At 45.0% G+C, this 27,357-nt stretch overlaps 1 protein-coding gene across 1 annotated transcript in view; it reads left to right on the top strand.

Annotated features, from left to right (window-relative positions):
* The window catches only part of LOC129810514 (leucine-rich repeat-containing protein 52-like), a 38,490-nt gene extending 11,353 nt beyond the window's left edge, over positions 1-27,137 (top strand). The window contains exon 2 of the mRNA XM_055861059.1: positions 20,979-27,137. Within this exon, the coding sequence (XP_055717034.1) occupies positions 20,979-21,307 (329 nt within the window). The 3' untranslated portion in view covers positions 21,308-27,137. The remainder of the gene's footprint in view (positions 1-20,978) is intronic.
* Positions 27,138-27,357: the final 220 nt, after the last annotated feature.

Below are 27,357 nucleotides of genomic sequence, written 5' to 3'. Positions count from 1 at the left end.
GACTGGGATGAGGTAACCAAGGTATTTCTTGAAACATGGGGGGAAGATTGAGTGCAGGCCAGGGGAAGCTCGGGCAGGTTGCCGGAAACCAGGTGTGGAGGCTGGGGCCCGAGGTGTTGGGACAGGTCCGGAAGGGAATCCAAGGGAGCGTAGAGTGGGTAATCCAGGACAGAGTAGCAGGACTGACGAGAAGTCGGTTTGGAGACAAGGTCCAGAGTCAGAGCGGGCAGAACTGTAGCGGACAGGAAAACAGCATCCGGCAAGGGAAAACAGGGGGAAAAAGGCTACAAACATGGACTGACTGGGCAGAGATTACGATCTGGCAGTGTGGAAGTGGCAGAACTGAGTATTTATATTGGTCTTGATTATGGAACAGGTTGCAGCTGGTTGGGATCTGCTCTGACTCCAGCACACCTGTCTCCGCCCACACAATCAGACACACACACAGAGAGAGATGGAGAGAGAACTGGGGGAGTGGCGGCAGGTCAAGGAGACACCAGATGAGCACTAGAGGGCGTGGCAGGAGCAGATGTGACAGTTTTTTGTTTAAAATCTATGAATTGTTTTAGATGAATGGCTATAAATTGATCTCTGAATGTGCTACCGTGATGACACCACTCGCTGCGCTACAATGTAAGGATTGCAGGCATGTGTTTTGTCAGTGGCTGTGACGTAGGGTTCAGCCAGGAGTTGGACAGTCTGAAGAACAAATTAAATGGTCGGAGGGACATCTCAGCTTCAAGTAGTTTCAGATTTCACATCCTACATCACACAGGCTCAGCAAATATACTACTGTGTCAATGGGAACCAGGGCTATCGCTTAATGCAAGCCATTTCAATCTGTGGTGTCCACAGGTCAATTTATACGCGAAAATATCGGTCGGAACCGGTACCAGAACCACGCAGGTCCACTAAACAGGGGAATTTAAACAATGTTTCTGCCTCCCAAGTGACGCAGCGGTCTAAGGCACTGCAGTGCTTGAGGCATCCCTACAGATCCGGGTTTGATCCCGGGCCGTGTCGCAGCCAGCCGTGACCGGGCGACGCACAATTGGTCCAGCGTCGTCCGAGTTATGGGTGAGTTTGGATATCACTAAACTGGGGGAAAAAATGCCAATTTTTTTTTTAAATAAAAAATATATATACAATATCGGTCAAAGGTTTGTGCTGAAAATAACAGGTGTAGACCAACAATGCAGTTTTAAGAAAATACCTACAGAAAAAGTAAGAGAAGAATAACAAATAATTAAAGAGCAGCAGCAAATAACAATAGCAGGGCTATATACAGGGGTTACCGGAACAGAGTCAATGTGCTGGGGCACCGGTGTTGAGGTAATATGTACATGTAGGTAGAGGTATTAAAGTGACTATGCATAGATAATCACAGAGAGTAGCAGCAGCGTAGAGGGGGGGGGGGGGCAATGCAAATAGGCTGGTTAGCCATTTGATTAGCTGTTCAGGAGTCTTATGGCTTGGGGGTAGAAGCTGTTTAGAAGCCCCTTGGAACAAGACTTGGTGCTCCGGTACTGCTTGCCATGCGGCAGCAGAGAGAACAGTCTATGACTAGGGTGGCTGGAGTCTTTGACAATTTTAAGGTCCTTCCTCTGACACCGCCTGATATAGAGGTCCTGGATGGCAGGAAGCTTGGCCCCGGTGATATACTGGGCCGTGTACAGTCATGGCCAAAAGTTTTGAGAATGACACAAATATTAATTTTCACAAAGTCTGCTGCCCCAGTTTGTATAATGGCAATTTGCATATACTCCAGAATGTTATGAAGAGTGATCAGATGAATTGCAATTAATTGCCAAGTCCCTCTTTGCCATGCAAATGAACTGAATCCCCCAAAAACATTTCCACTGCATTTCAGCCCTGCCACAAAAGGACCAGCGGACATCATGTCAGTGATTTTCTCGTTAACACAGGTGTGAGTGTTGACGAGGACAAGGCTGGAGATCACTCTGTCATGCTGATTGAGTTCGAATAACAGACTGGAAGCTTCAAAAGGAGGGTGGTGCTTGGAATCATTGTTCTTCCTCTGTCAACCATGGTTACCTGCAAGGAAACACGTGCCGTCATCATTGCTTTGCACAAAAAGGGCTTCACAGGCAAGGACATTGTTGCCAGTAAGATTGCACCTAAATCAACCATTTATCGAGTCATCAATAACTTCAAGGAGAGTGGTTCAATTGTTGTGAAGAAGGCTTCAGGGCGCTAAAGAAAGTTCAGCAAGCGCCAGGACCTTCTCCTAAAGTTGATTCAGCTGCGGGATCGGGGCACCACCAGTACAGAGCTTGCTCAAGAATGGCAGCAGGCAGGTGTGAGTGCATCTGCACGCACAGTGAGGCGAAAACTTTTCGAGGATGGCCTGGTGTCAAGAAGGGCAGCAAAGAAGCCATTTCTCTCCAGGAAAAACATCTGGGACAGACTGATATTTTGCATTAGGTACAGGGATTAGACTGCTGAGGACTGGGATAAAGTAATTTTCTCTGATGAATCCCCTTTCCGATTGTTTGGGGCATCCGGGAAAAAGCTTGTCCGGAGAAGACAAGGTGAGCGCTACCGTCAGTCCTGTGTCATGCCAACAGTAAAGCATCCTGAGACCATTCATGTGTGAGGTTGCTTCTCAGCCAAGGGAGTGGGCTCACTCACAATTTTGCCAAAGAACACAGCCATGAATATAGAATGGTACCAACACATCCTCCGAGAGCAACTTCTCCCAACCGTCTAGGAACAGTTTGGTGACGAACAATGCCTTTTCCAGCATGATGGAGCACCTTGCCATAAGGAAAAAGTGATAACTAAGGGCCTCGGGGAACAAAACATTGATATTTTGGGTCCATGGCCAGGAAACTCCCCAGACCTTAGACCCATTGAGAACTTGTGGTCAATCCTCAAGAGGCGGGTGGACAAACAAAAACCCACAAACTCCAAGCATTGATTATGCAAGAATGGGCTGCCATCAGTTAGGATGTGGCCCAGAATTTAATTGACAGCATGCCAGGGCAGATTGCAGAGGTCTTGAAAAAGAAGGGTCAACACTGCAAATATTGACTCTTTGCATCAACTTCATGTAATTGTCAATAAAAGCCTTTGACACTTATGAAATGCTTGTAATTATATTTCACTATTCCATAGTAACATCAGACGAAAATATCTAAAGACACTGAAGCAGCAAACTTTGTGGAAAATAATATTTGTGTCATTCTCAGTTATTCAGTCAACTTTTTGCCACAACTGTACACCTACTCATTCAAGGGTTTTTCTTTATTTTTTAAAATGTTCTACTAGAATAATAGTGAAGACATCAAAACTATGAAATAACACATGTGGAATCATGTAGTAACTAAAAGAAGCATATAAATGAGATTCTTCAAATAGCCACACATTCCTTTGATGTTGCAAGAATATTGACAGAACTGAGTTCAAAGGTTCCCAGAACATTTAATTAGGTTGTGGGAACAATGTGGGTACATTACAAGAAAGAGGTTCCCAAAACACAAAATATGCTCAGTTGTGATAACATTAATACAGTGTTTAATTTAGGTTGCATAGGACATTCCTATAATGTTGTAAGAATGTTGACAGAACACCTGGTCTAAGTTCTTTAAAGGTTCCCAGAACTTTTCATTAAGTTATGGGAGTTGTCTTGGTTGTTGCAAGAATATTCTTCTGATATTCATAAAGGTTGCACTGAACATTCCCACAATGTTGCCCAATGTTCTGTTGACGTTCATAGCACATTTGTTTTATGTTCAACATAAGATTCCATTGATGTTCACACAATATACATTTTACCTCGTCTTAGAGGTCCTCAGAACATTTAAAGAAAATTTCAAAAGTGTTATTAAAGTTTTACCTACTAATACCACAATATTCTCAGCATGCAAATTTGTAGCTCGTTAAAGCAAATTGGAATACATCCCTAATATGTTTCTCGCCACATTGAACTGCAATTCACATTTGAGGACTGTATTGTAGGCCCACTACAAGGTGTTATAGACACAGCATTTTCAATTCATTTACAGTACATTTTGAACAGCATTTAATCATACAAACACAACCATACATTTTTTTATACAGTTGAAGTCGGAAGTTTACATACACCTTAACCAAATACATTAAACTCAGTTTTTCACAATTCCTGACATTTAATCCTTGTAAAAATTCCCTGTCATAGGATCACCACTTTATTTTAAGAATGTGAAATGTCAGAATAATAGAGAGAATGATTTATTTCAGCTTTTATGTCTTTCATCACATTCCCAGTGGGTCAGAAGTTTACATACACTCAATTAGTATTTGGTAGCATTGACTTTAAGTTGTTTAACTTGGGTCAAACGCTTCAAGTAGCCTTCCACAAGCTTCCCACAATAAGTTGGGTGACTTTTGTCCCATTCCTCCTGACAGCTGATGTAACAGAGTCAGGTTTGTAGGCCTCCTTGCATGCACATGCTTTTTCAGTTCAGCCCACAAATCTTCTGTTGGATTGAGGTCAGGGCTTTGTGATGGCCACTCCAAAGAGTTTGTTGTCCTTACGCCATTTTGCCACAACTTTGGAAGTATGATTGGGGTCATTGTCCATTTGGAAGACCCATTTGCGACCAAGCTTTAACTTCCTGACTGATGTCTGGAGATGTTGCTTCAATATATCAACATAATTTTCCTGCCTCATGATCCCATCTATTTTGTGAAGTGCACCAGTCCCTCCTGCACCAAAGCACTCCCACAACATTATGCTGCCACTCTCGTGCTTCACGGTTGGGATGGTGTTCTCCGGCTTGCAAGCCTCCCCCTTTTTCGTCCAAACATAACAATGGTCAATATGGCCAAACAGTAATATTTTTGTTTCATCAGACCAGAGGACATTTCTCCAAAAAGTACGATCTTTGTGCAGTTGCAAACCGTAGTCTGGCTTTTTTATGGCGGTTTTGGAGCAGTGGCTTCTTCCTTGCTGAGCGGCCTTTCAGGTTATGTTGATATAGGACTCGTTTTACTGTGGAAAAATATACTTTTGTACCTGTTTCCTCTAGCATCTTCACAAGATCATTTGCTGTTCTGGGATTGATTTGCACTTTTCGCACCAAAGTACCTTCATCTCTAGGAGACAGAACTCGTCTCCTTCCTGAGCGGTATGACGGCTGCGTGGTCCCATGGTGTTTATACTTGTGTACTATTGTTCGTACAGATGAACGTGGTACCTTCAGGCATTTGGAAATTGCTCCCAAGGATGAACCAGACTTGTGGAGATCTCCTCCCAAAAATCTGAGGTCTTGGCTGATTTCTTTTGATTTTGCCATGATGTCAAGCAAAGAAGCACTGAGTTTGAACGTAGGCCGTGAAATACATCCACAAGTACACCTCCAATTGACTCAAATTATGTCAATTAGCCTATCAGAAGCTTCTAAAGCCATGACATCATTTTCTGGAATTTTCCAAGCTGTTTAAAGGCACAGTCAACTTAGTGGGTGTAAACTTCTGACCCACTGGAATTGTGATACAGTGAATTATAAGTTAAATAATCTGTCTGTAAACAATTGTTGGAAAATTGACTTGTGTCATGCGCAAAGTAGATGTCCTAACCGACTTGCCAAAACTATAGTTTAACAAGAAATTTGTGGAGTGGTTGAAAAATGAGTTTTAATGACTCCAACCTAAGTGTATGTAAACTTCCGACTTCAACTGTATGTTGACAACCTGCAATGCCTGGTTCTCAAGCCCGTTTTTTTATACTCTGCACCACCAGGAAAGCTCTACTATTTTTTTCAGTATATAGCCATGGCAGTATGTTCAATCAGGAATTCATTGTTTCTATTTTAGCCTAAGACATTACTAACACAGGGAAATACTGCTAACTGGGTTATTCACCATCCCTTTATATGCTGCATACTTCTGGGTACATATTTACAAGGTATCCAAGATGCTGAGTGCTGATCTAGGGTCACTTTTGATTTTCAGATCATAAAAAATAAGACAGGGGGGGGGGGGGGGGGCTATATCAAGCGTCTCAAAGTAGGGATTATATCGGGTGCATAAAAAAGTGGAACAGTCCATATTTACAAAGTACATTTTTTTTATGTTAGTCTAAAGTCTGCATGCTATTTGGTTAACAACACTAAACAAAAATATAAACGCAACATGTAAAGTGTTGGTCCCATGTTTCATGAGCTGAAATAAAAGATCCCAGAAATGTTCCATACGCACAAATATCTTATTTCTCTAAAATGTTGTGCACATTTTACATCCCTGTTTGTGAGCATTTCACCTTTACCAAGATAATCCATCCACCTGACAGGTGTGGCATATCAAGAAGCTGATTAAACAGCATGATTATTACACAGGTGCACCTTGTGCTGGGGACAGTAAAGGCCAATCTTAAATGTGCAGTTTTGTAACACAACACAATACCACAAATGTATCAAGTTTTGAGGGAGAGTGCAATTGGCATGCTGACTGCAGGAATGTCCACCAGTGCTGTTGCCAAGTAATTTTATGTTAATTTCTCTACCATAAGCCACCTCCAACGTCATTTTAGAGAATTTTTCAGTACGTCCAACCGGCCTCACAACCGCAGACAAAGTGTATGGCATCGTGGACGAGCGGTTTGCTGATGTCAGCGTTGTGAACAGAGTGCCCCATGGTGGCAGTGGGGTTATGGTATTGGCAGGCATAAGCTATGGACAATGACACAATTGCATTTTATCGATGGCAATTTTGAATGCACAAAAATACCGTGACAAGATCCTGAGGCCCAACAGATGCATTTCCAGTCATGTGAAATCCACAGATTAGTGCCTAATGAATTTATTTCAATTGACTGATTTCCTCATGTGAACTTTAACTCAGTAAAATGGAAGAAATTATTGAATGTTGCGTTTATATTTTTGTTCAGTATATTTTTTTTATATATTTAAAAAAAAAAATGTTACCCCCTTTTCGTGGTATCCAATTGTTAGCAATTACTATCTTGTCTCATTGCTACAACTCCCGTACGGGCTCGGGAGAGACGAAGGTCAAAAGCCATGCGTCCTCCAAAACACAACCCAACCAAGCCGCACTGCTTCTTAACACAGCGCGCCTCCAACCCGGAAGCCAGCCGCACCAATGTGTCGGAGGAAACACCATACACCTGGCTACCTTGGTTAGCGCGCACTGCGCCCCGCCCACCACAGGAGTCGCTGGTGCGCGATGAGACAAGGATATCCCTACCGGCCAAACCCTCCCTAACCCGGACGACGCTAGGCCAATTGTGCGTCGCCCCACGGACCTCCCGGTCGCGACAGAGCCTGGGCGCGAACCCAGAGTCTCTGGCGGCACAGCTAGCGCTGCGATGCAGTGCCCTAGACCACTGCGCCACCCGGGAGGCCCTGTTCAGTATATTTTACCCTGTTCAGTATATTTTAGCAGTTTTATGGCTTGGGGGTAGAAGCTGTTCAGGGTCCTGTTGGTTCCAGACTTGGTGCATTGGTTCCACTTGCTGTGCTGTAGCAGAGAGAACAGTCTATGACTTGGGTGGCTGGAGTCTCTGACAATTTTTAGGGCCTTCCTCTGACACTGCCTGGTATAGAGATCCTTGATGGCAGGGAGCTCGGGCCGCAGTGATGTACTGGGCCATATGTATTATCCTCTGTTGCGCCTTGCGGTTGGATGCCAAGCAGTTGCCATACAAAGCAGGAATGCAGCCTGTCAAGATGCTCTCAATGGTGCATTTTCTTGCTCTCTTCACAACTGTGTTGGTGTGTGTGGACCGTGATAGATCCTTAGTGATGTGGACACCGAGGAACTTGAAGCCTCAACCCGCTTGACCCTCCATCATGGGTGAACATGGAGTACATGAGGGGACTAAGCACTCATCCCTGAGGGGCCCCCGTGTTGAGGGTCAGCGTGGCGATGTGCTGTTGCCTACCCTAACCCCCTGGGGGTAGTCCGTCAGGAAGTCTCGAATCCAGTTGGTAGAGGGAGGTATTCAGTCCCAGGGTCCTTAGCTTAGTGATGAGCTTAGAGGGTACTATGGTGTTGATCAATGAGCTATAGTCAATGAACAGCTTTCTCACATAGGTGTTCCTCTTGTCCAGGTGGGAAAGTGCAGTGTGGAGTACAATAGAGATTGCGTCATCTGTCGATTTGTTGGGGCAGTATACGAATTGGAGTGAGTCCCGGGTGTCTGGCTGCAGAGCCGAAGATTGCATGTTCCATCCCACATATTCTTTAACCATGTTTATTTTTTTACTTTATACGTTGACAATCTGCACTTGTGAATTCTAAAACATATGGTTGTGTTTGTAATGTTACATGCTGTTCAAATGTCCTATGAATGAACTTAAAATGCTATGTGTCTATATCACCTACAATACAGTCCTCAAATGTCAATTGCCAATAATCTGGAGAGAAACATTGGGAATGTATTCCAAACTGCTTTAAGGAGCTACACATTTGCATGCTAAGAATGTTGTGGTAATATTAGGTCAAACTTACAGTGCATTCGGAAACTATTCATACACAGTCCCCTTTTCTACCTTTTGTTACGATACAGCCTTTTTCTAAAATTGATTCAATTATATTCTTTCCTCATCAATTTACACACCATGCCCCATAATGACAAAGCGAAACGGGTTTGAGACATTTTTGCAAATTTATAAAAAGGAATAAACCTTATTTACATAAGTATTCAGACCCTTTATTCAGTACTTCTGTCACGTTCCTGACCTGTTTTCTCTTGTTTTGTATGTCTTTATTGGTCAGGGCGTGAGTGTTGGGTGGGTAGTCTATGTTTTGTATTTCTAGGTTGGTTTTTGTGTTCGGCCTGGTATGATTCTCAATTAGAGACAGGTGTGTATCGTTTGTCTCTAATTGAGAGTCATACTAAGGCAGCCAGGGTTTCACTGGGGTTTTGTGGGTGTTTGTTCCTGTGTCCTCACATGGACGGTTGAAGGTTAGTCACGTTTGTTGTTTTGTAGTTTTGTAGTGTCTTGTTTTGCTGTTTTCATTAAAAGATGGCTTATTTCCCTCAATCCGCATCTTGGTCCTATCCATGCTCCTCCTCGTCTAAGGGGGAGAACAACATTGACTGCCTTTACAGAAACACCCACCACAACAGGACCAAGCGGATTGAGGAGAGAGAAAAGGAACTAAGGCACTGGACACAGGAGGAATGGTCTTGGGAGATCATGGACGGAAAGGGACCCTGGGGAAGGGTTGGAGAGAATCGCCGCTCTCGGGAGGAGAGGAAGGCAGCCACAGCCCAGGAGCGCTGGTATGAGGAGGCAGCACATAGGAGAGGCCGGAAGCCCGAGAGGCTCACCCCAAAATTTCTTGGGGGGGTGGCTAAAGGGGAGTGTGGCGAAGCCGGGTTGGATACCTGAGCCAACTCCCCGGGCTTGCCGTGGAGTAAGAGGGCGTCGTACTGGTCAGACACCGTGTTATGCGGTAAAGCGCACGGTGTCCCCAGTACGCGTGCTTAACCCAGTGCGGGCTATTCCACCTTGCCGCACTGGGAGGGCTAGGTTGGGCATCGAGCCGAGTGCCATGAAGCCGGCCCAACGTATCTGGTCTCCAGTACGTCTCCTCGGGCCGGCGTACATGGCACCAGCCTTACAGGTGGTGTCCCCGGTTCGCCTGCGTAGCCCAGTGCGGGCTATTCCACCTCGCCGCACTGGCAGGGCTACGGGGACCATTCAACCTGGTAAGGTTGGGGAGGCTCGGTGCTTAAGAGCACCTGTCCTCCTTCACGGTCCGGTATATCCGGCGCCACCTTCCCACCCCAGCTCAGTACCACCAGTGCCTACACCACGCACCAGGCTTCCAGTGCATCTCCAGAGCCCTGTTCCTCTTCCACGCACTCTCCCTATGGTGCGGGTCTCCAGCCCGGTGCCTCCAGTTCCGGTACCACGCACCAGGCCTAGAGTGCGCCACGAGAGTCCAGTGTGCCCAGTTCCTGTTCCCCGCACTCGCCCTGAGGTGCGTGCCCTCGGCCCGGTGCCTCCAGTTCCGGTGCCACGCACCAGGCCTATAGTGCGTCTCAGCCGGCCAGAGTCTGCCGTCTGCCTAGCGCCAGAGCCGTCCTGCCATGACCTGCCAGAGCCGTCCTGCCATGACCTGCCAGAGCCGTCCTGCCATGACCTGCCAGAGCCGTCCTGCCATGACCAGCCAGAGCCGTCCTGCCATGACCAGCCAGAGCCGTCCTGCCATGACCAGCCAGAGCCGTCCTGCCATGACCTGCCAGAGCCGTCCTGCCATGACCTGCCAGAGCCGTCCTGCCATGACCTGCCAGAGCCGTCCAGCCAGGACCTGCCAGAGCCGTCCAGCCAGGACCTGCCAGAGCCGTCCAGCCAGGACCTGCCAGAGCCGTCCAGCCAGGACCTGCCAGAGCCGTCCAGCCAGGACCTGCCAGAGCCGTCCAGCCAGGACCTGCCAGAGCCGTCCAGCCAGGACCTGCCGGAGTCCCTCAGCCAGGACCTGCCGCCCCTTGTCCCGGTGCTGCCCCTTGTCCCGGTGCTGCCCCTTGTCCCGGTGCTGCCCCTTGTCCCGGTGCTTCCCCTTGTCCCGGTGCTGCCCCTTGTCCCGGTGCTGCCCCTTGTCCCGGTGCTGCCCCTTGTCCCGGTGCTGCCCCTTGTCCCGGTGCTGCCCCTTGTCCCGGTGCTGCCCCTTCTCCCGGTGCTGCCCCTTCTCCCGGTGCTGGCCGTTCATTTAGGGGATGTTGGTTTTAGGGTGGTCATTGGGAGGGGAAGACAGAAGCGGGGAGTGACTATGGTGGTGTGGGGACAGCGTCCAGAGCCGGAGCCACCACCGTGGTCAACTGCCCACCCAGACCCTCCCCTGGACTTTGTGCTGGTGCGCCCGGCGTTCGCACCTTGAGGGGGGGGTTCTGTAACGGTCCTGACCTGTTTTATGTTGTTTTTGTATGTGTTTATGGTCAGGGCGTGTGTTTTGGGTGGGCAGTCTATGTTTTGTATTTCTAGATTGGGTTTTGTGTTCGGCCTGGTATGATTCTCAATTAGAGACAGGTGTGTATCGTTTGTCTCTAATTGAGAGTCATACTAAGGCAGCCAGGGTTTCACTGGGGGTTTGTGGGTGTTTGTTCCTGTGTCCACACATGGACAGTTGAAGGTTAGTCACGTTTGTTGTTTTGTAGTTTTGTAGTGTCTTGTTTGCTGTTTTCATTAAAAGATGGCTTATTTCCCTCAATCCGCATCTTGGTCCTATCCATGCTCCTCCTCGTTTGAGGAGGAGAACAACATTGACTGCCTTTACAACTTCTGAATACTTTCCGAATGCACTGTAAATATAACATTTTCTAAATGTTGTTGAAATGTCCTGTGAATCTCCAAGACAACTGAAAATGTATATTGCGTGAACATCAATGGAATATTGTGTTTAACCTAAAGCAAATATGCTATGAATGTCATAAAAACTGACTTATTTGGGAATTGTGCTACATTGGGGGAATGTTCTGTAACATCCCAGACAACTCCCATAACTTAACTCAATATTCTGGGAACCTTAAAGAACTTAGACCAGGTGTTATTTAAAAAATATATATTTTATTTAATATTTTATAAACAATACAAAACATATACATACAAACGACAATATCAACTCCATCTCACCTGCCCAGACCCACTAGCACCCCCCCCCCCCATCTCCAGCTCCCACGTCACTTTCCACCACATGGCCTGAAACGGCACCATTTGTTTCTCTCCATAGCACAAGGACTTGAAATATTGAAATAATAAATCATTAGATTTTTCCATTGTGTTAATGATGGCAGATTGATTAATTTCCACATTTTTAATATACGTTTTTTCCAGATGAGTGAAGAAGAGAATCATCCAACCCATCGGGTACATTATGTCTGATGTATAATACATTCTATACATTAGTTTATACTGGACTAAGCTTACATTTTCGTTAACTGTAATTTCGTTAGTTATGCTGCAACTTTCCCTCCATCTTGTGCCAACAAAATGTATACATACAAACAACAATATCAACTCCAGCTCACCTGCCCAGACCATCAATGGAAGTCTTTGTTCCAATAGTAAATATTTTTTTCTAAAAGATTGTCAGTTGGATAGGCTCTCTGCAAGGTTTGTATATCTTCCCTGTCATAGGAACATCCTTGTCTGACTCAAATAGGATTTCCTCAAGGTTGCTCTGATGTCCAAAAGATTTCAAATCAAGATGTCATGATATGGAACTTTTAAGTTGCATATATTTGAGACTATCTACATTGGTCAGTCCAAAATTACTTTTTAATTCTGTCATATAAATAAATGTATTTCCTGTTACCAAGTCATTTATGGTTTCTATGCCTTTACTTTTCCATGTGGACCAATTTATATGTGAATTCTGAAAGCTATCCAATGATTGTTCCATAAAGTTGTTTTTTTTGGAAGCGATTTTGGATCTTGTAGAATACGTTTCCTTTTCTTCCATATTGTTAGTGAAATGTGTTCTAGGAACATTCTTGTAACATCAGGTGAATGTTTTTTTGCACCCTAAAATAAACATTGTAGAATAATCTGCACAACTGAACAGTTTGTGTGTTTTGGGAACATACTTTGCAATGTCCCCCTAATGAAACATTCTGGGAGCCTTTAAAGAACAGATTAAATGGGTTCTATGAATGTTCTTGCAACATCAGCACCACTAAACAGTTTTTGTCTTATGAGAACATTTTCTGAGACCTAACGAATGTTCTAAGAACTTTCACAGAACCAATGATGGTTTGCTAGATGAGCCATGTTAATAATGATACTACAGGGCTGAGGGGACAGGTGGCCCCTCCTGGATTGTACAGGTAAAACATGTAGATTGGTGTACAATTCAATCTTTGGATAAGAGTTACTAATACAGTTTTTCTCAGTCGCTTTGGTGCATTTTTCACATCATCCCTAACATGTGCAAAATAATAAGTGCATTTCTCAGAATAATTTGTACAAACTGCAATATACAATAGATATGTTTCTAAAGCTAGTCAGTCACTAAGAATCCTTAGTACATCTCTCAAAAGTAAATATTCATGCCAATGATCATGTCAGTGTCATCAGAATGATAAGTCATTGAGTCATTGTTTACCTACAAGGTCGTCAAAATGTTTAGGCATGTTGTCAATGTAACTGTGTACTTTGACAGTATTACCTGATGTAAACTTAGGCTACAGTTTGGATGACAGTTACTGTATTGAAAATGCACAAGGCTGGACTTCTATGGCATATATCAATTTCAACAGTACTATTTACATATTACTGTATGTGGGTTATTGATTGAAAGAGACTGGACAACCCAAGGGGCACAAAGGAAAAAAAACTAAATTAGAAAGAAACACAGGAAACCACCCCTAAAGCACAACTTTGCCCGCAGCACTGTTGTGCTGTCTCTACACATCCAGACGTTCCTGTCTGTCGGCCCACATATTCTCATCCACATTACACCGGATATTTTCCCTTCCAATGCAACGTGGAAAGAATCTTTTGGAATGCCTTATCCATCCTCTGCAGGCGTCTACTGTGATGTCCTCACATGCTGCATCCATTGTGTGTGTGGCTGACGATCGTACACCTTCCACCTCCATGCTATTGACTTGTTTATTGTTTACTCCATGTGTAACTCTGTGTTGTTGTCTGTTCACACTGCTATGCTTTATCTTGGCCAGGTCACAGTTGCAAATGAGAACTTGTTCTCAACTAGCCTACCTGGTTAAATAAAGGTGAAATAAAATAAAAATAAAAATGCTGAAAAGAACTCCTCAATTGGGTTAAGGAAAGGTGAATAAGCTGGGAGGAATTCTATGAGCATCCTCGGGTGGGTCACAAACCATTGCCTTATGATGTTTGATCGATGGAAACTCACATTATCACAAATGACCACATACTTTGGCAAATCCTCTCTAAACAGACCCCTCTCATCATCAGGGATGAGAGCCCTGTAGAGAGTCTCTAAACAGTTGAGTAGATGCTGGGTGTTGTATGGCCCTATAAGGGGGATATGGGTTAGGACACCATGCTCTGAAATAGCAGCACACATGCTGATATTTCCTCCTCGTTGGCCTGGCAAATCCACAGTAGCTCTGTGACCGATGATATTCCGACCCCGCATTCTGCATTTGGTCAGGTTGAAGCCAGCCTCATCCACGTATACAAAGTTGTGAGAGGGTTCACTTGATTCCAACTCCATTATACGCTATATCCCAGAACACACAGTTGAATTTGTTTTGGTAAGGAAGAGTGACATAAAATGTACATATATTGCATGTTCCTTCCACAGCAATGGAAATGTGTGCAGTTTATGCTTACTGTACTATGTATCACTATAAAATGTTGCTGTAAAGTAGTTACATAGATATATGTTTTACCTGTACATACTGGTACCGTAGCTCCTTAGCTCTGTCCTCATTCCTTTGGAATGGTACACGGTACAGCTGTTTCATACTCATCTGGTTTCTATGCAGCACCCTGTCGATGGTTGAGATGCTAACCGTATAGATGTTTTCAAAGGCATCGTTGTCTTCTATAATGGTCCTTCGTATTTCCCTGAGTCTCAAGGCATTGTTTGCTCGGACCATGGTGCAAATAGCCTCCTCCTGTTGAGGTGTGAAAGGCGTCCTCTGCCACCGGTTTGAGGTAATCTTGCAGTCCTATGTGGGGAAAAATGCAGTGATGCATCACACACTTTCACATAGACAAAAACTATGCGAACACACATTTTACTGTAAAACATACAGGTGGGTGCATGTAAGGTGCAGTATGTATCTGTATAGAGTATATTTCTGTATGCTGTGAAATACTAGTGGACTACTGTAATATGAAGCATTGTAGGAAGTATACAGTATACTGCTTATATACAGTAAAAGTGCACTGTACATTGGTGGACATACCTGTTCTCTCTTCGAAACGTTTGAACTATTGAGGACACGGTTGATCTCCCAATATTTGGCTGCACCCTTCGACCCGCCTCAGCCATTGTAAGGCCATGATTGACAACATGGTCTACAATAGTGGCCCTTATGTCATCAGATATGCGCCTATGTCCTCTTCTGCCTCTTCCTCTGTTTTGCCTTCCACCACGCATCCTTGCTCCTCTTCTTCCTCCTCTTGGCTGTTGACCCTGTTCGTTTCCTGGTCCATCCATTATTGGAAAATTGCAACTCTGTGTTGTGGTCTGTCTATATATGCTTGCCAATTGATTCTTCATGAGATGCACCTTTGAGCAATTTAGACAACTGGTTGATTGTTGGTTGAACTAACACTTTACATTCCTTCATGAGTGAGGGTCAATTTCACCTGCACGATTCATCAATTCACGTTTTTGTACAAAAGGTCTAATAGAAATATGTAAAACTATGCTTGACAGTTTATGACAAATAGTTCAACAATTTTTCATGTAATGGCTTATGCAAGGAACTAATGCCTAGATGTTTTGAGGGGTAAGACTATTCAACAGAGAACCATCTACCATATTTTGATCAACATGACATGAGCAATTGATAATGTGGAAAAAAGCTGACACTTGTACATTATCAATTGCAATTTGTTCAAAGGAATAAGAAATTGCTTTAATGATGTGCACAAGTGACTAGATGATTTGGAATTTGTACAAGTAGTATCAAGAATTGCACTTTTGATCTAAGAAATGCACCAAAGCGACTGAGAAAAACTGTAAACACTGCTTCTACTTCTACTCAGGGTCAGCCATCCAACCATACTATGGTAATGATGATTAATGGTATAGTCCTGTCACAGCTTTCCAGTAGGGTATGAGTAAATTGAGGCCCTGGAAAGATGACTCTTTCTCTCTCTCTCTCTAACCTGTGCTGTGGTTTTCAGTGGTGTGAAGATAGAAGAGGCTTCCGACAGTCACTCTAACTGATGTTGTGTTTTAGCAGTAGTATGGAGTAGCTGAAAGCCTCTTCAGTGTGGGAGCTGTTGTATAAGTCAGTCTCCTCATGGTTGTGTTATAAAGAGAGATACTGACAGTGAAGCACACACAGTGGGTTGGTTCATTCTCTACGTGGGCAGAGATTGACAGAGAGAGAGAGAGAGAGAGAGAGAGAGAGAGACAGACAGACAGACAGACAGACAGACAGACAGACAGACAGACAGACAGACAGAGAACTATACAGAAAAAGAGAGAGAGATGAAGAGACAAAGAAAAACAGACAGGGGGAGATGGACTGAAACAGACAGTGGACCATCCAGTCTGGGGCGTCTGTTTGTAATGAAGATGAGATAGGCCGGTTGAGTGGTGGCTGTTATGTGATCTGTGGATGGGGGTGGGGGTAAGGGGGCACAGCAATCCCGTCTCCCCAAAGGGCTGAAGCAGGCGTGTGCGTGCATGCAAGAGATGACGGGTTGTCAATGGGACAAGGCCCCTCACAGATTATGACAGAGTGACGCGAGGGACAGCCATGTGATCTAATACACACTGGAGAGATCGAGAGAGATGGAGAGAAAGAGGGATAGAGAATGGGAGAGAGGGGAGGGAGGGAGGGAGAAGGAGAAAGGGGATGAAATGAGCGAGAGGGAGAGAGGAAGATCCATAAAGAGCAAGTGTGAGTGCACGTTTTTGCTCCAGCCAAAGCAGTAACCCTGCAATGAATGTTACAGTTCCATTACTATGTCAATCATCTGATCGGTTCACAATCAATAACAAGTTGCGGAATGACAAAGGACCAAAACCATACCGTGAGCTGCAACTACTAATCTTGGACATTTGCTCCGGGCCAACTGAGCTGAGATGGTCTACCTCGTATTTGTCTGTGTGGTGTGCCGGGGCAAGGTAAGGACTAAGCACATCGTGCCTAATCAGAATAAGAACTTGCATAATGTTGCCTAGCTAACTAAACGTAATCATGTGCCAGTCTATTTCTGCCCAGACAGGCAAAGCTTAGGTTACAATCCGTGTCTGATCTGCTTTGTCGGATCCTGACCTGCATTAACCTCAGAGCAAGTCCCTGACACATACACTGCTCAAAAAAATAAAGGGAACACTAAAATAACACATCCTAGATCTGAATGAATGAAACATTCTTATTAAATACTTTTTTCTTTACATAGTTGAATGTGCTGACTACAAAATCACACAAACATTATCAATGGAAATCAAATTTATCAACCCATGGAGGTCTGGATTTGGAGTCACACTCAAAATTGAAGTGGAAAACCACACTACAGGCTGATCCAACTTTGATGTAATGTCCTTAAAACAAGTCAAAATGAGGCTCAGTAGTGTGTGTGGCCTCCACGTGCCTGTATGACCTCCCTACAACGCCCGGGCATGCTCCTGATGAGGTGGCAGATGGTCTCCTGAGGGATCTCCTCCCAGACCTGGACTAAAGCATCCGCCAACTCCTTGACAGTCTGTGGTGCAACGTGGCGTTGGTGGATGGAGCGAGACATGTTGTCCCAGATGTGCTCAATTGGATTCAGGTCTAGGGAACGGGCGGGCCAGTCCATAGCATCAATGCCTTCCTCTTGCAGGAACTGCTGACACACTCCAGCCACATGAGGTCTAGCATTGTCTTGCATTAGAAAGAACCCAGGGCCAACCGCACCAGCATATGGTCTCACGAGGGGTCTGAGGATCTCATCTCGGTACCTAATGGCAGTCAGGCTACCTCTGGCGAGCACATGGAGGGCTGTGCGGCCCCCCAAAGAAATGCCACCCCACACCATGACTGACCCACCGCCAAACCGGTCATGCTGGAGGATGTTGCAGGCAGCAGAACGTTCTCCACGGCGTCTCCAGACTCTGTCACGTCTGTCACATGTGCTCAGTGTGAACCTGCTTTCATCTGTGAAGAGCACAGAGCGCCAGTGGCGAATTTGCAAATCTTGGTGTTCTCTGGCAAATGTCAAACGTCCTGCACGGTGTTGGGCTGTAAGCACAACCCCCACCTGTGGACGTCGGGCCCTCATACCACCCTCATGGAGTCTGTTTCTGACCGTTTGAGCAGACACATGCACATTTGTGGCCTGCTGGAGGTCATTTTGCAGGGCTCTGGCAGTGCTCCTCCTAAACCTCCTTGCACAAAGGCGGAGGTAGCGGTCCTGCTGCTGGATTGTTGCCCTCCTACGGCCTCCTCCACGTCTCCTGATGTACTGGCATGTCTCCTGGTAGCGCCTCCATGCTCTGGACACTACGCTGACAGACACAGCAAACCTTCTTGCCACAGCTCGCATTGATGTGCCATCCTGGATGAGCTGCACTACCTGAGCCACTTGTGTGGGTTGTAGACTCCGTCTCATGCTACCACTAGAGTGAAAGCAACGCCAGCATTCAAAAGTGACCAAAACATCAGCCAGGAAGCATAGGAACTGAGAAGTGGTCTGTGGTCACCACCTGCAGAACCACTCCTATATTGGGGGTGTCTTGCTAATTGCCTATAATTTCCACCTTTTGTCTATTCCATTTGCACAACAGCATGTGAAATTTATTGTCAATCAGTGTTGCTTCCTAAGTGGACAGTTTGATTTCACAGAAGTGTGATTGACTTGGAGTTACATTGTGTTGTTTAAGTTTTCCCTTTATTTTTTTGAGCAGTGTATATATATTTGTATTTATTTTTATTTTACCCCTTTTTTCTCCCCAATTTTGTTATATCCAATTGGTAGTAGTTACAGTCTTGTCTCATCGCTGCAACTCCCGTATGAACTCGGGTGAGGCGAAGGTCGAGAGCCATGCGTTCTTCGAAACACAACCTAACCAAGCCGCACTGCTTCTTGACACAATGCACATCCAACCCGGAAGCCAGCCGCACCAATGTGTCGGAGGAAACTCCGTACACGCACACACCTGTCCAATCAGAGATATTAGACACCTCAGCTACAACCTCATGACCTTGTTGGATATAGGATGCATTTAGGTTGGATATGATAGATGTCCTTGATTAACCATTTAAATATATCCAGTTTATATGGAAGAGCTGATTGTGGATTTACACTATAATACATGACTACTGAGGGCTACAGATATGACACTGTTAGTGACGTGAAGGGGGTCAACTCTATAGTTAGCCTCTCTCTCTTCTCCTCTCCCATACTCAGCCAGGTCAAACGTGAATCAAGTCAGTATTCGACGTCCATCCATGTCTGAGGACGTTGGGAGATGACATGGAAACTGGCCACTAGGGACTATTATCCTTAAGTGGGGGTGGGGGGCATAAACATCTGCCTCTGATTCCAAAGGTTGTGAGTTTGAATCCAGCAATACAAAGCTGTTTTTGATATTTTAGTTTTTAGCCTATCCCAAACCTTCTGCCCAGACAGGGAAAGCTAAGGTTACCCTCCATGTCTGATCTGACCTGCTTAACCTTAAGAATTTGGAGTTAATGCCTAAACTTAACCTGAGATTTGACATTTGGAACAGCTTCTAAATTTGACATTTGTGAAAAATGGATCAACGTCTAATTCTGACGTAAGACTGTGAGAGCTGGTAGCACATACTATCATAGACTAATATCTGTCCATCTCTTTTTCTGTCTCTCTTTCTCGCTCTCTCTCCATTATTCACCTCCTCCTTAAGACCTCTGTCGTTATTGGAAGAGGAGTGCAATTTAATTAACATCATTTACAGTATGAATCCATCAGTGCCCCGTTCACAGCCAGACACACACACACACACACACACACACACACACACACACATACACACGCAGACATGAACACACGGACACATGCCCTCAGGCACGCATATGTGCAAGCACACACACACACTTTAATGTCTAGCAAGAAGAAAATAAAAGTTCTCTGTCTTCTTTTTTGGAAAGGACAAGTAAATGCAATTCAACATGAGAAAGGGGTAGTGGAGGGAGGAGAGATAGAGGGAGGGAGGGGGATTGAGAGAGATGAAATTATGAGGCAGTGCATATCCAGTTTTCTCTGCATATCCAGTCTTCCTCATCTGACACCTTCCCACTCTCTCCCCCCTCTCTGGGAGGATCAGCCAGTGACAGAGGTGACCCGATCTGTAGGGTCTCCTCTCTCAAAACACACATCACTGTCTGTAATGGTTTGATTTGACAGAGGTGACCCAGTCTGTAGGGTCTCCTCTCTCCTCACACATCATTGTCTGTAATGGTTTGATTGACAGAGACAGTGGCAATGGCAGCAGCCTCTTAGCCCCTTAACTTGTGATGAGCAGTATGATGAAGTCAATTATACGCACTGATTTAAGGTCAGAAAAAAAATCTAATGACGAGAGAATAAGAGCGAGAGAGAGAGAGAACAAGATAAAGAGCAAGAGAGAACTGGTGTTTAATTTGTCTCTGCTCATTTCCATCCTTTTTAATTAGAAGCCAGCTGTTAACAGATGCCAAGAGAAGGAAAACAACACTATCTGTCCTTGGAGATGTCTTGTGTTTCTATGAAGGCTGGTCAAATGCGCGTGTGTGTGTGTGTGTGTGTGTGTGTGTGTGCGCTGAGCATTCTAATATGTCTGTGTCCTAGATGTGTCCCTGACCTGCATTACCCTGAGGAAATCTATAGTGTCTACAGATCATTTGTCACAAAGGTTATTACAGCTTTGTGTGAGTGAGTATGCTGCATTGTGGTCATTTCTATTTCCCCCCCCCCTCTCTCCCTTCTACGTCCAACAAGCTCTCACAGTCTCACTTCAGAATTAGATGTACATCCATGTTACTCAAACTTCAAATGTCGTAGTGGTTAAGTTTAGGCATTAACTCTGAATGGTTAAGGTAAGCGTTAAAGTTTGGGATAGGCTTAAAACAGCTTTCTATCCCTGAATTCGAACTTGCAACTTGCATCCACCATCCCTGTCCACAACGCCCTAGCAAAACCAAAACCTATTTGAAGGTAACAGCACTCACTGTTGCCTCTATTGGCCCCCTGGCCAATGAGTGAGACTGGCACTAGGGAAGGAGGGATTTTCTTCCGACGAGGGTCAGACAGCTAAATCTCTCTTTTCTCTCCTTCTCTCTAGATGGCTAAATCTTTCTTTCTTGTCTCTTTCCCTCTCTGTAGACGAGGGCCAGACAGTGTGCCAGGAGCCTCCAGAGCTGTCTGGGCAACGGTTGGCTGAAGTGGGCATGCAGCTGAGGGCAGACTGCCACCAGGGCCTGGGCTACTGGGACTACCTGTTCTTCATCGCTATCGGCTTTGTCATCTTCAGTGCCGGCACCGTGTCGGCATGGGTGATGGGTGTCCTCATGGTGCTGTACGAGAGATACAACAAGAGAAAGGGGGAAGACATGGACAGTGATGATGAGGAGGAGAGACATATGGGGGGAGGGATGATGGGGGGAGGGAATCAGGGGAATGGGGATGTGAATAAGCCTGGCATGCAGGTGTGATTGAGTTATGAGGAGGAGGGGGAGAGGAAGAGGGGATGGGACTCTGAACAGCCGGAAGAGAAGAGGCGAAAAAGGCAGAAGAGGAAGAAGAGAGGATACATTAGGAAGAGCTTTGGAGTGATGGAAGGACACTGAAGAAAAGAAGAGGAATAGAGTAATTAGAATAAAGACACTGGGACCTTGGACTCTGTAGAAAGACAGTCCTGTTCTGACTGGGTGTCTCTGAGTGGGAGAAAACAGGACAGACATTTTACCCCGTGTGTGTGTGTGTGTGTGTGCGTGTGCGAGAGAGAGAGAGAGAGAGAGCAATAAGGGGAAATAGGCCTTCCACTTCAGGACTGCAGAGTGACTTCTGAACTATTAAGAGCAATAAGCCCCCCACTGTTACATCACACACACACACACACACACTCATCACAGATGCTAAGAGCTGGTTTCTCTGGTAAATCAAAAAGACCCTGGAATAGTGAATAAACCGGTACACACACAGGTTGTAAGTCTACAGTAATATTCTAGTTCTGCCCAGAGTTAGCTACGGTAACTGGGGCAGAACCATTGCACAGCATCTCTCTCACCAGGGGGAACAAGTGATTCATAGGTCTAGACAACCCTGCCCCTCCTCTGTCTCCCCCCTCCCTTCTGTCCACCTCAAACTCTTTAGCACAGAGCATACACATGAGAGTAGTGTGTGTGTGAGCCAGGTTATTTCCAGTGTAGTTGATGAGAGCAGCAGTGTGTGTGTTAGCCAGGTTATTTCCAGTGTAGTTGATGAGAGCATTAGTGTGTGTTAGCCAGGTTATTTCCAGTGTAGTTGATGAGAGCAGCAGTGTGTGTGTGTGTTAGCCAGGTTATTTCCAGTGTAGTTGATGAGAGCAGCAGTGTGTGTGTGTGTGTGTGTGAGCCAGGTTATTTCCAGTGTACTTGATGAGAGCAGCAGTGTGTGTGTTAACAATGTTATTTCCAGTGTAGTTGATGAGAGCAGCAGTGTGTGTGTTAACAAGGTTATTTCAAGTGTAGTTGATGAGAGCAGCAGTGTATGTTAGCCAGGTTATTTCAAGTGTAGTTGATGGGAGCAGCAGTGTGTGTTAGCCAGGTTATTTCCAGTGTAGTTGATAAGAGCATTAGTGTGTGTTAGCCAGGCTATTTCAAGTGTAGTTGATGAGAGCAGCAGTGTGTGTTAGCCAGGTTATTTCCAGTGTAGTTGATGAGAGCATTAGTGTGTGTTAGCCAGGCTATTTCAAGTGTAGTTGATGAGAGCAGCAGTGTGTGTGTTAGCCAGGTTATTTCCAGTGTAGTTGATGAGAGCAGCAGTGTGTGTGTTAGCCAGGTTATTTCCAGTGTAGTTGATGAGAGCAGCAGTGTGTGTTAGCCAGGTTATTTCCAGTGTAGTTGATGAGAGCAGCAGTGTGTGTGTTTATATGTGGGCGTAGAGCATTAGGAGGATGTCAGTACTACGTTTCACTGGGTGGGTAATTTGTAATCACACTCCGTGTCCCTGCCTACTGAGACGCATCCACACTGACACACATGCATTCCTCTCAAGGGCACAGCTAAAGTCAGACCCTCAGGCCTGGGAACATTAACACCCCTCTTTCCATCTGTCTTTCCATCTCTCTCTTCATCCCTCTCTCCATCCCTCCACACGCAGGAGATGAGTCCATAGCTGTCACTACATGCAACCCACACATGTGAACAAGCAGGCACACAAGCAAGTAGACACTCACACACTCATGCACACACACAGACACACTAACATATGCACACAGACACACACACACAAACATACGCACACATGCACAGACACAGATACACAGCTCAATTGTCAAAGCTTTAGCTGGTCAATGTCAGATGATAGATTTATGAGCAGCTAAACCGTCTCAGCAGACTCACAGCCTCAGGACAGATGAGACTGCTGTTAAGGTGTCTGTTCCATGTATTGGGGGACTGTTTTTATGTTGACAGGGCCAGAAGGGGTACGTGTTAACTCGTGAGAGGACAGAGCAGGGTATAAATACTATCACTGAAGGATCAACAGGATCAGGGGGATTTAGGGTGTGTAAAGGGTGTAAGAGGTGTGGGGATAAAGGGTTTGAGTCCAATGGTCGGGATGTAAGGGTGTAGAGAGGTCATGTAGGGTGTGTGTGTTTACAAATGGAAGGCTTGGGTATGTGTGTGTGTGTGAGGGTTCTCTCTCGGTTACAGAACTGTTGTTGCGCAGTGAGTCGCCAAGGGCAATGTACTAGAATCTTGCTGATGTCAGCAACTGACCAATAAGAGTATCCTCTGGCACCTGAGGCCCCCTTTCATCCCCCGAGAGCACTGTGTGTCTGTGTGTGTGTGCATGCTGTGACCTCAGCCAAGGTCCTGTGAGTGTATCATTGTGTGTGGCTCTTGCTTCTGGTTGACTCAGGGGTGAGTGGGTTGGTATATTAAACAGCCATCAACGTTCATGCATTGTTGCAGAATGTCATGATCTTGCCATCAGATTAGGGCTGCATCTCAAGTCTACAGGGGCTTCATCTACTTGCCTCCTCTCCTTCATATGCACTAGTGCTTCCCTAGGGCTTGAAATTAAGGAGACGAGACAAGAAAAGGAATCTTCAAACTGTAAACTTTTGCACCGGAGGAGGGCAGTCATAGAAACCGATTACTGATAATAATAATAATAATAACAATATTAATCGTGTTCAGATCCGAGAGTAGAAAGAGAGAAGTAGACCTCCGTCTAGCGCTGTCAGTGCCATCAATAATCTAGTGATATTGGTGAACTTATCCACAGTTACTTACGTGTCCTTAAAAATTGCCTTTAACAAATTACAAAAAAACTTTTCGTTGTGTTCAAATGTGTAGCATATTAAAAACTGTATAGCTTATTGTTTTATTGGTTTTTACTTTCCTAAAACAATAATTGTCCACTTTACGGTTCAGATCTCCAAGATTAGAGCACTAAATCCCCCAGGGCACTAAATCCCCCAGGGCATTCATTGCATGCAGACAGGCAAATACACCAAGGTGTCCACTGTGGATGAATATTACAAACATAAATATAAAGGAAGAGAAGCTTAGGCCTAGCCTTAGAGAGGCCGAGAAATGTTCCCGACACCGACATGCTTCCTTTATCCTTGTCAGATAGGCTACTATTATACAGAAAGGCGTACAGAAGGAGGCTAATTGGTTAATATTTTTTTATAAAGATAAGCATTATATTGTTAGATTAAAGGAGTAACTCTGTAAGGCCTAAAACATTCTTCCTTACCTCAAGTTGAACTGTCGGAGAGATTTGGAGCGCCGGTGCGCGCTGCCTTCATAGCCCTGTAGTAGCTCAGCCTAATAATAGACATACCACACCAAACCTTCATAAAATACCAACAGGTTATTACATTGCGGCAACAATTTCAACGATTTTACTGAGTTACAGTTCATATAAGGAAATCAGTCAATTGAAATGAATTCATTAGGCCCTAATCTATGAATTTCACATGACTGGGCAGAGGCGCAGCCATGGGTGGTCCTGGGAGGGCATAGACCCACCCACTTGGGAGCCAGGCCCAGCCAATCAGAATTAGTTTTTCCCCATAAAAGGGCTTTATTACAGAAAGAAATACTCCTCATTTTCATCAGCTGTCCGGGTGGCTGGTCTCAGACAATCCCGCAGGTGAAGAAGCCGGATGTGGTCCTGGGTTGGCATGGTTACACTTGGTTTATTCAGCTTCTTGATATGCCACACTTGTCATGTGGATGGATTATCTTGAAAAAGTTGAAATGCTCACTAACAGGGATGTAAACAAATATGTGCACAAATTTTGAGAGAAATTATCTTTTTGTGCTAATATTATGTATTTTATTTCAGTCGGTAATTCAACACAAGCACACAAGCACACACACACACACACCACACACACCACACCACACCACACCACACCACACCACACCACACCACACCACACCACACCACACCACACACACACACATTGGGGGATCACAGAGCTGGTTACACAGACACATACTAGGGGGCCTTGCTTCACAGATCTCTGTCCCATGAATGAGCTGGTCCAGACAGAGATGACTGCACACCCGGGGGAGAGCTGGTGTGTGTGTTTGTTTTTTGTGTGTCCAGTCTGTTCTGGAGAGTTCCGGTTTCAAGCAGTCCACTGAACCATTATCATACAAGTTGGATACACACACATTGCTAGTGTCTGGGTAGGCTCGGAGAGAAGAGCAGGCTCAGAGATATCACGTGCATTTCTCTCTCTCTCTCTCTCTACTTCCTAGTGCCATTCTCTCACATCTGCTACTGTGAGGCTCTAATCTCTCACACCTATCTCTCTCTCTCTATCCCTCTCTATCTCTCCTTCTGTATTCATCTCGGTCTCTCTCCATAACTGGGGGCAGAGTTGTACTCAACAACACAGCTGTGGTGTGTGTGTGTGTTTTTTGGTTTTATTGTCCTTGTGTGGACCAGAAGTCCTCACAAGAATAGTAAACAAGGAAAAGTGGAGACATTTTGGTCCCCACAAGGAAAAAAGGCTATTTTAGACTTACGGCTTAGGTTTAGGGTTATGGTTACGATTAGGGTTAGGAGTTAGAGTTTGGAGTTAAGGTTAGGGTTAGGTTTAGGGTTATGGTTACGATTAGGGTTAGGAGTTCGAGTTTGGAGTTAAGGTTAGGTTTAGGGTTAGGAGTTAGAGTTTAGGGTTAGGGTTAGGGTTAGGAGTTAGAGTTTGGAGTTAAGGTTGGGGTTAGGGTTAGGGTTAGGAGTTAGAGTTTGGAGTTAAGGTTAGGTTTAGGGTTAGGAGTTAGAGTTTGGAGTTAAGGTTAGGGTTAGGTTTAGGGAAAATAGGAGGAAAATTTGAATGGAAATCAATTGTTTGGTCCCCACAAGGATAGTAAAACAAATGTGTGTACGTGTGTTAGCTCCAAGGACAGTATCAGAGCGTGAGTATAAAGAAACCATCTAATGCAATAAGTCAATTACTCATCCTGCCATACACACACACACACACACACACACACACACACACACACACACACACACACACACACACACACACACACACACACACACACACACACACACACACACACACACACACACACACACACACACACACACACACACACACACACACACACACACGTCATCATCAAGGAGGGGGAAAGCTAAACACAACTATTGCTCTTGTCCACACACTTCTATGGTGACTTTACGTTCAGCACACATACACTTTGCACAGCATACCAGTCAGACATTGTACTGAGTACAGGAAAATCTAGTTGTCTGCAGTAATCCGTTTGATTGCTTGTCCTTGGATGGGCCTCAGTGGAGAAAGGGGGAAGAAGGGAGAGAGAGATGGAAAAGAAGAGATGAGAGGAACCACTATAAAATTCACTTCACAATATATATGCTGTAGGAATGAAAAAGTGAAATGAATGTCCATTACGTAGTAGTGTTTTTTAACTAAATGATGTGATTTCATGAAATAGCACATTTGGTTTGTATGGTGTGAACCTGAGTATGGAGAGGAAGAGAGAGAGAGAGGGCTGCCCCTTCAACTGCTAACACCACAACGGTTATTTGACAGGCTAACAGAATCTTCTTGTTACTGGCGATGTACAACCTGTACACACTCTGTCCTTACCAGTAGAAACCAGTACCCACATAGACACACACACACACACACACATATATACACACACACCACTCTACTACTGTATGACTCTACACATGGCTGTCTTTTGTCTACAGCAGTTCCAGCTATTTAAAACTGCAGTAACTTATATTAAGTCATATTGTATCTTTTACTATTATTAAAGGATGTTTATGAATGTGTTTTCTTTTTTTCCCTTTGTGGATTCTGTCATTTCTTAACTTGAATGTGAAACTACCACTATGTCAGCCCAATGTGGCAAGGAAGGGAGAGAGGGAGTGAACAGAGAGCAGAGGCGTGATTGATTTAGCCTTTTAACACCCTGGTACTGGAGAGTGTTAGAAATGTGGAGGGACGGGAGGGGAGCGGGAGGGGGAGGGGAGGGCGGGAGGTAGGTGACGA

The sequence above is a fragment of the Salvelinus fontinalis genome, chromosome 14 (assembly GCF_029448725.1).
Source record: "Salvelinus fontinalis isolate EN_2023a chromosome 14, ASM2944872v1, whole genome shotgun sequence".
Lineage (NCBI taxonomy): Eukaryota > Metazoa > Chordata > Actinopteri > Salmoniformes > Salmonidae > Salvelinus > Salvelinus fontinalis.
The sequence above is the reverse complement of the archived record's forward strand: the minus strand, read 5'-3'. Positions and strand labels throughout refer to the sequence as shown.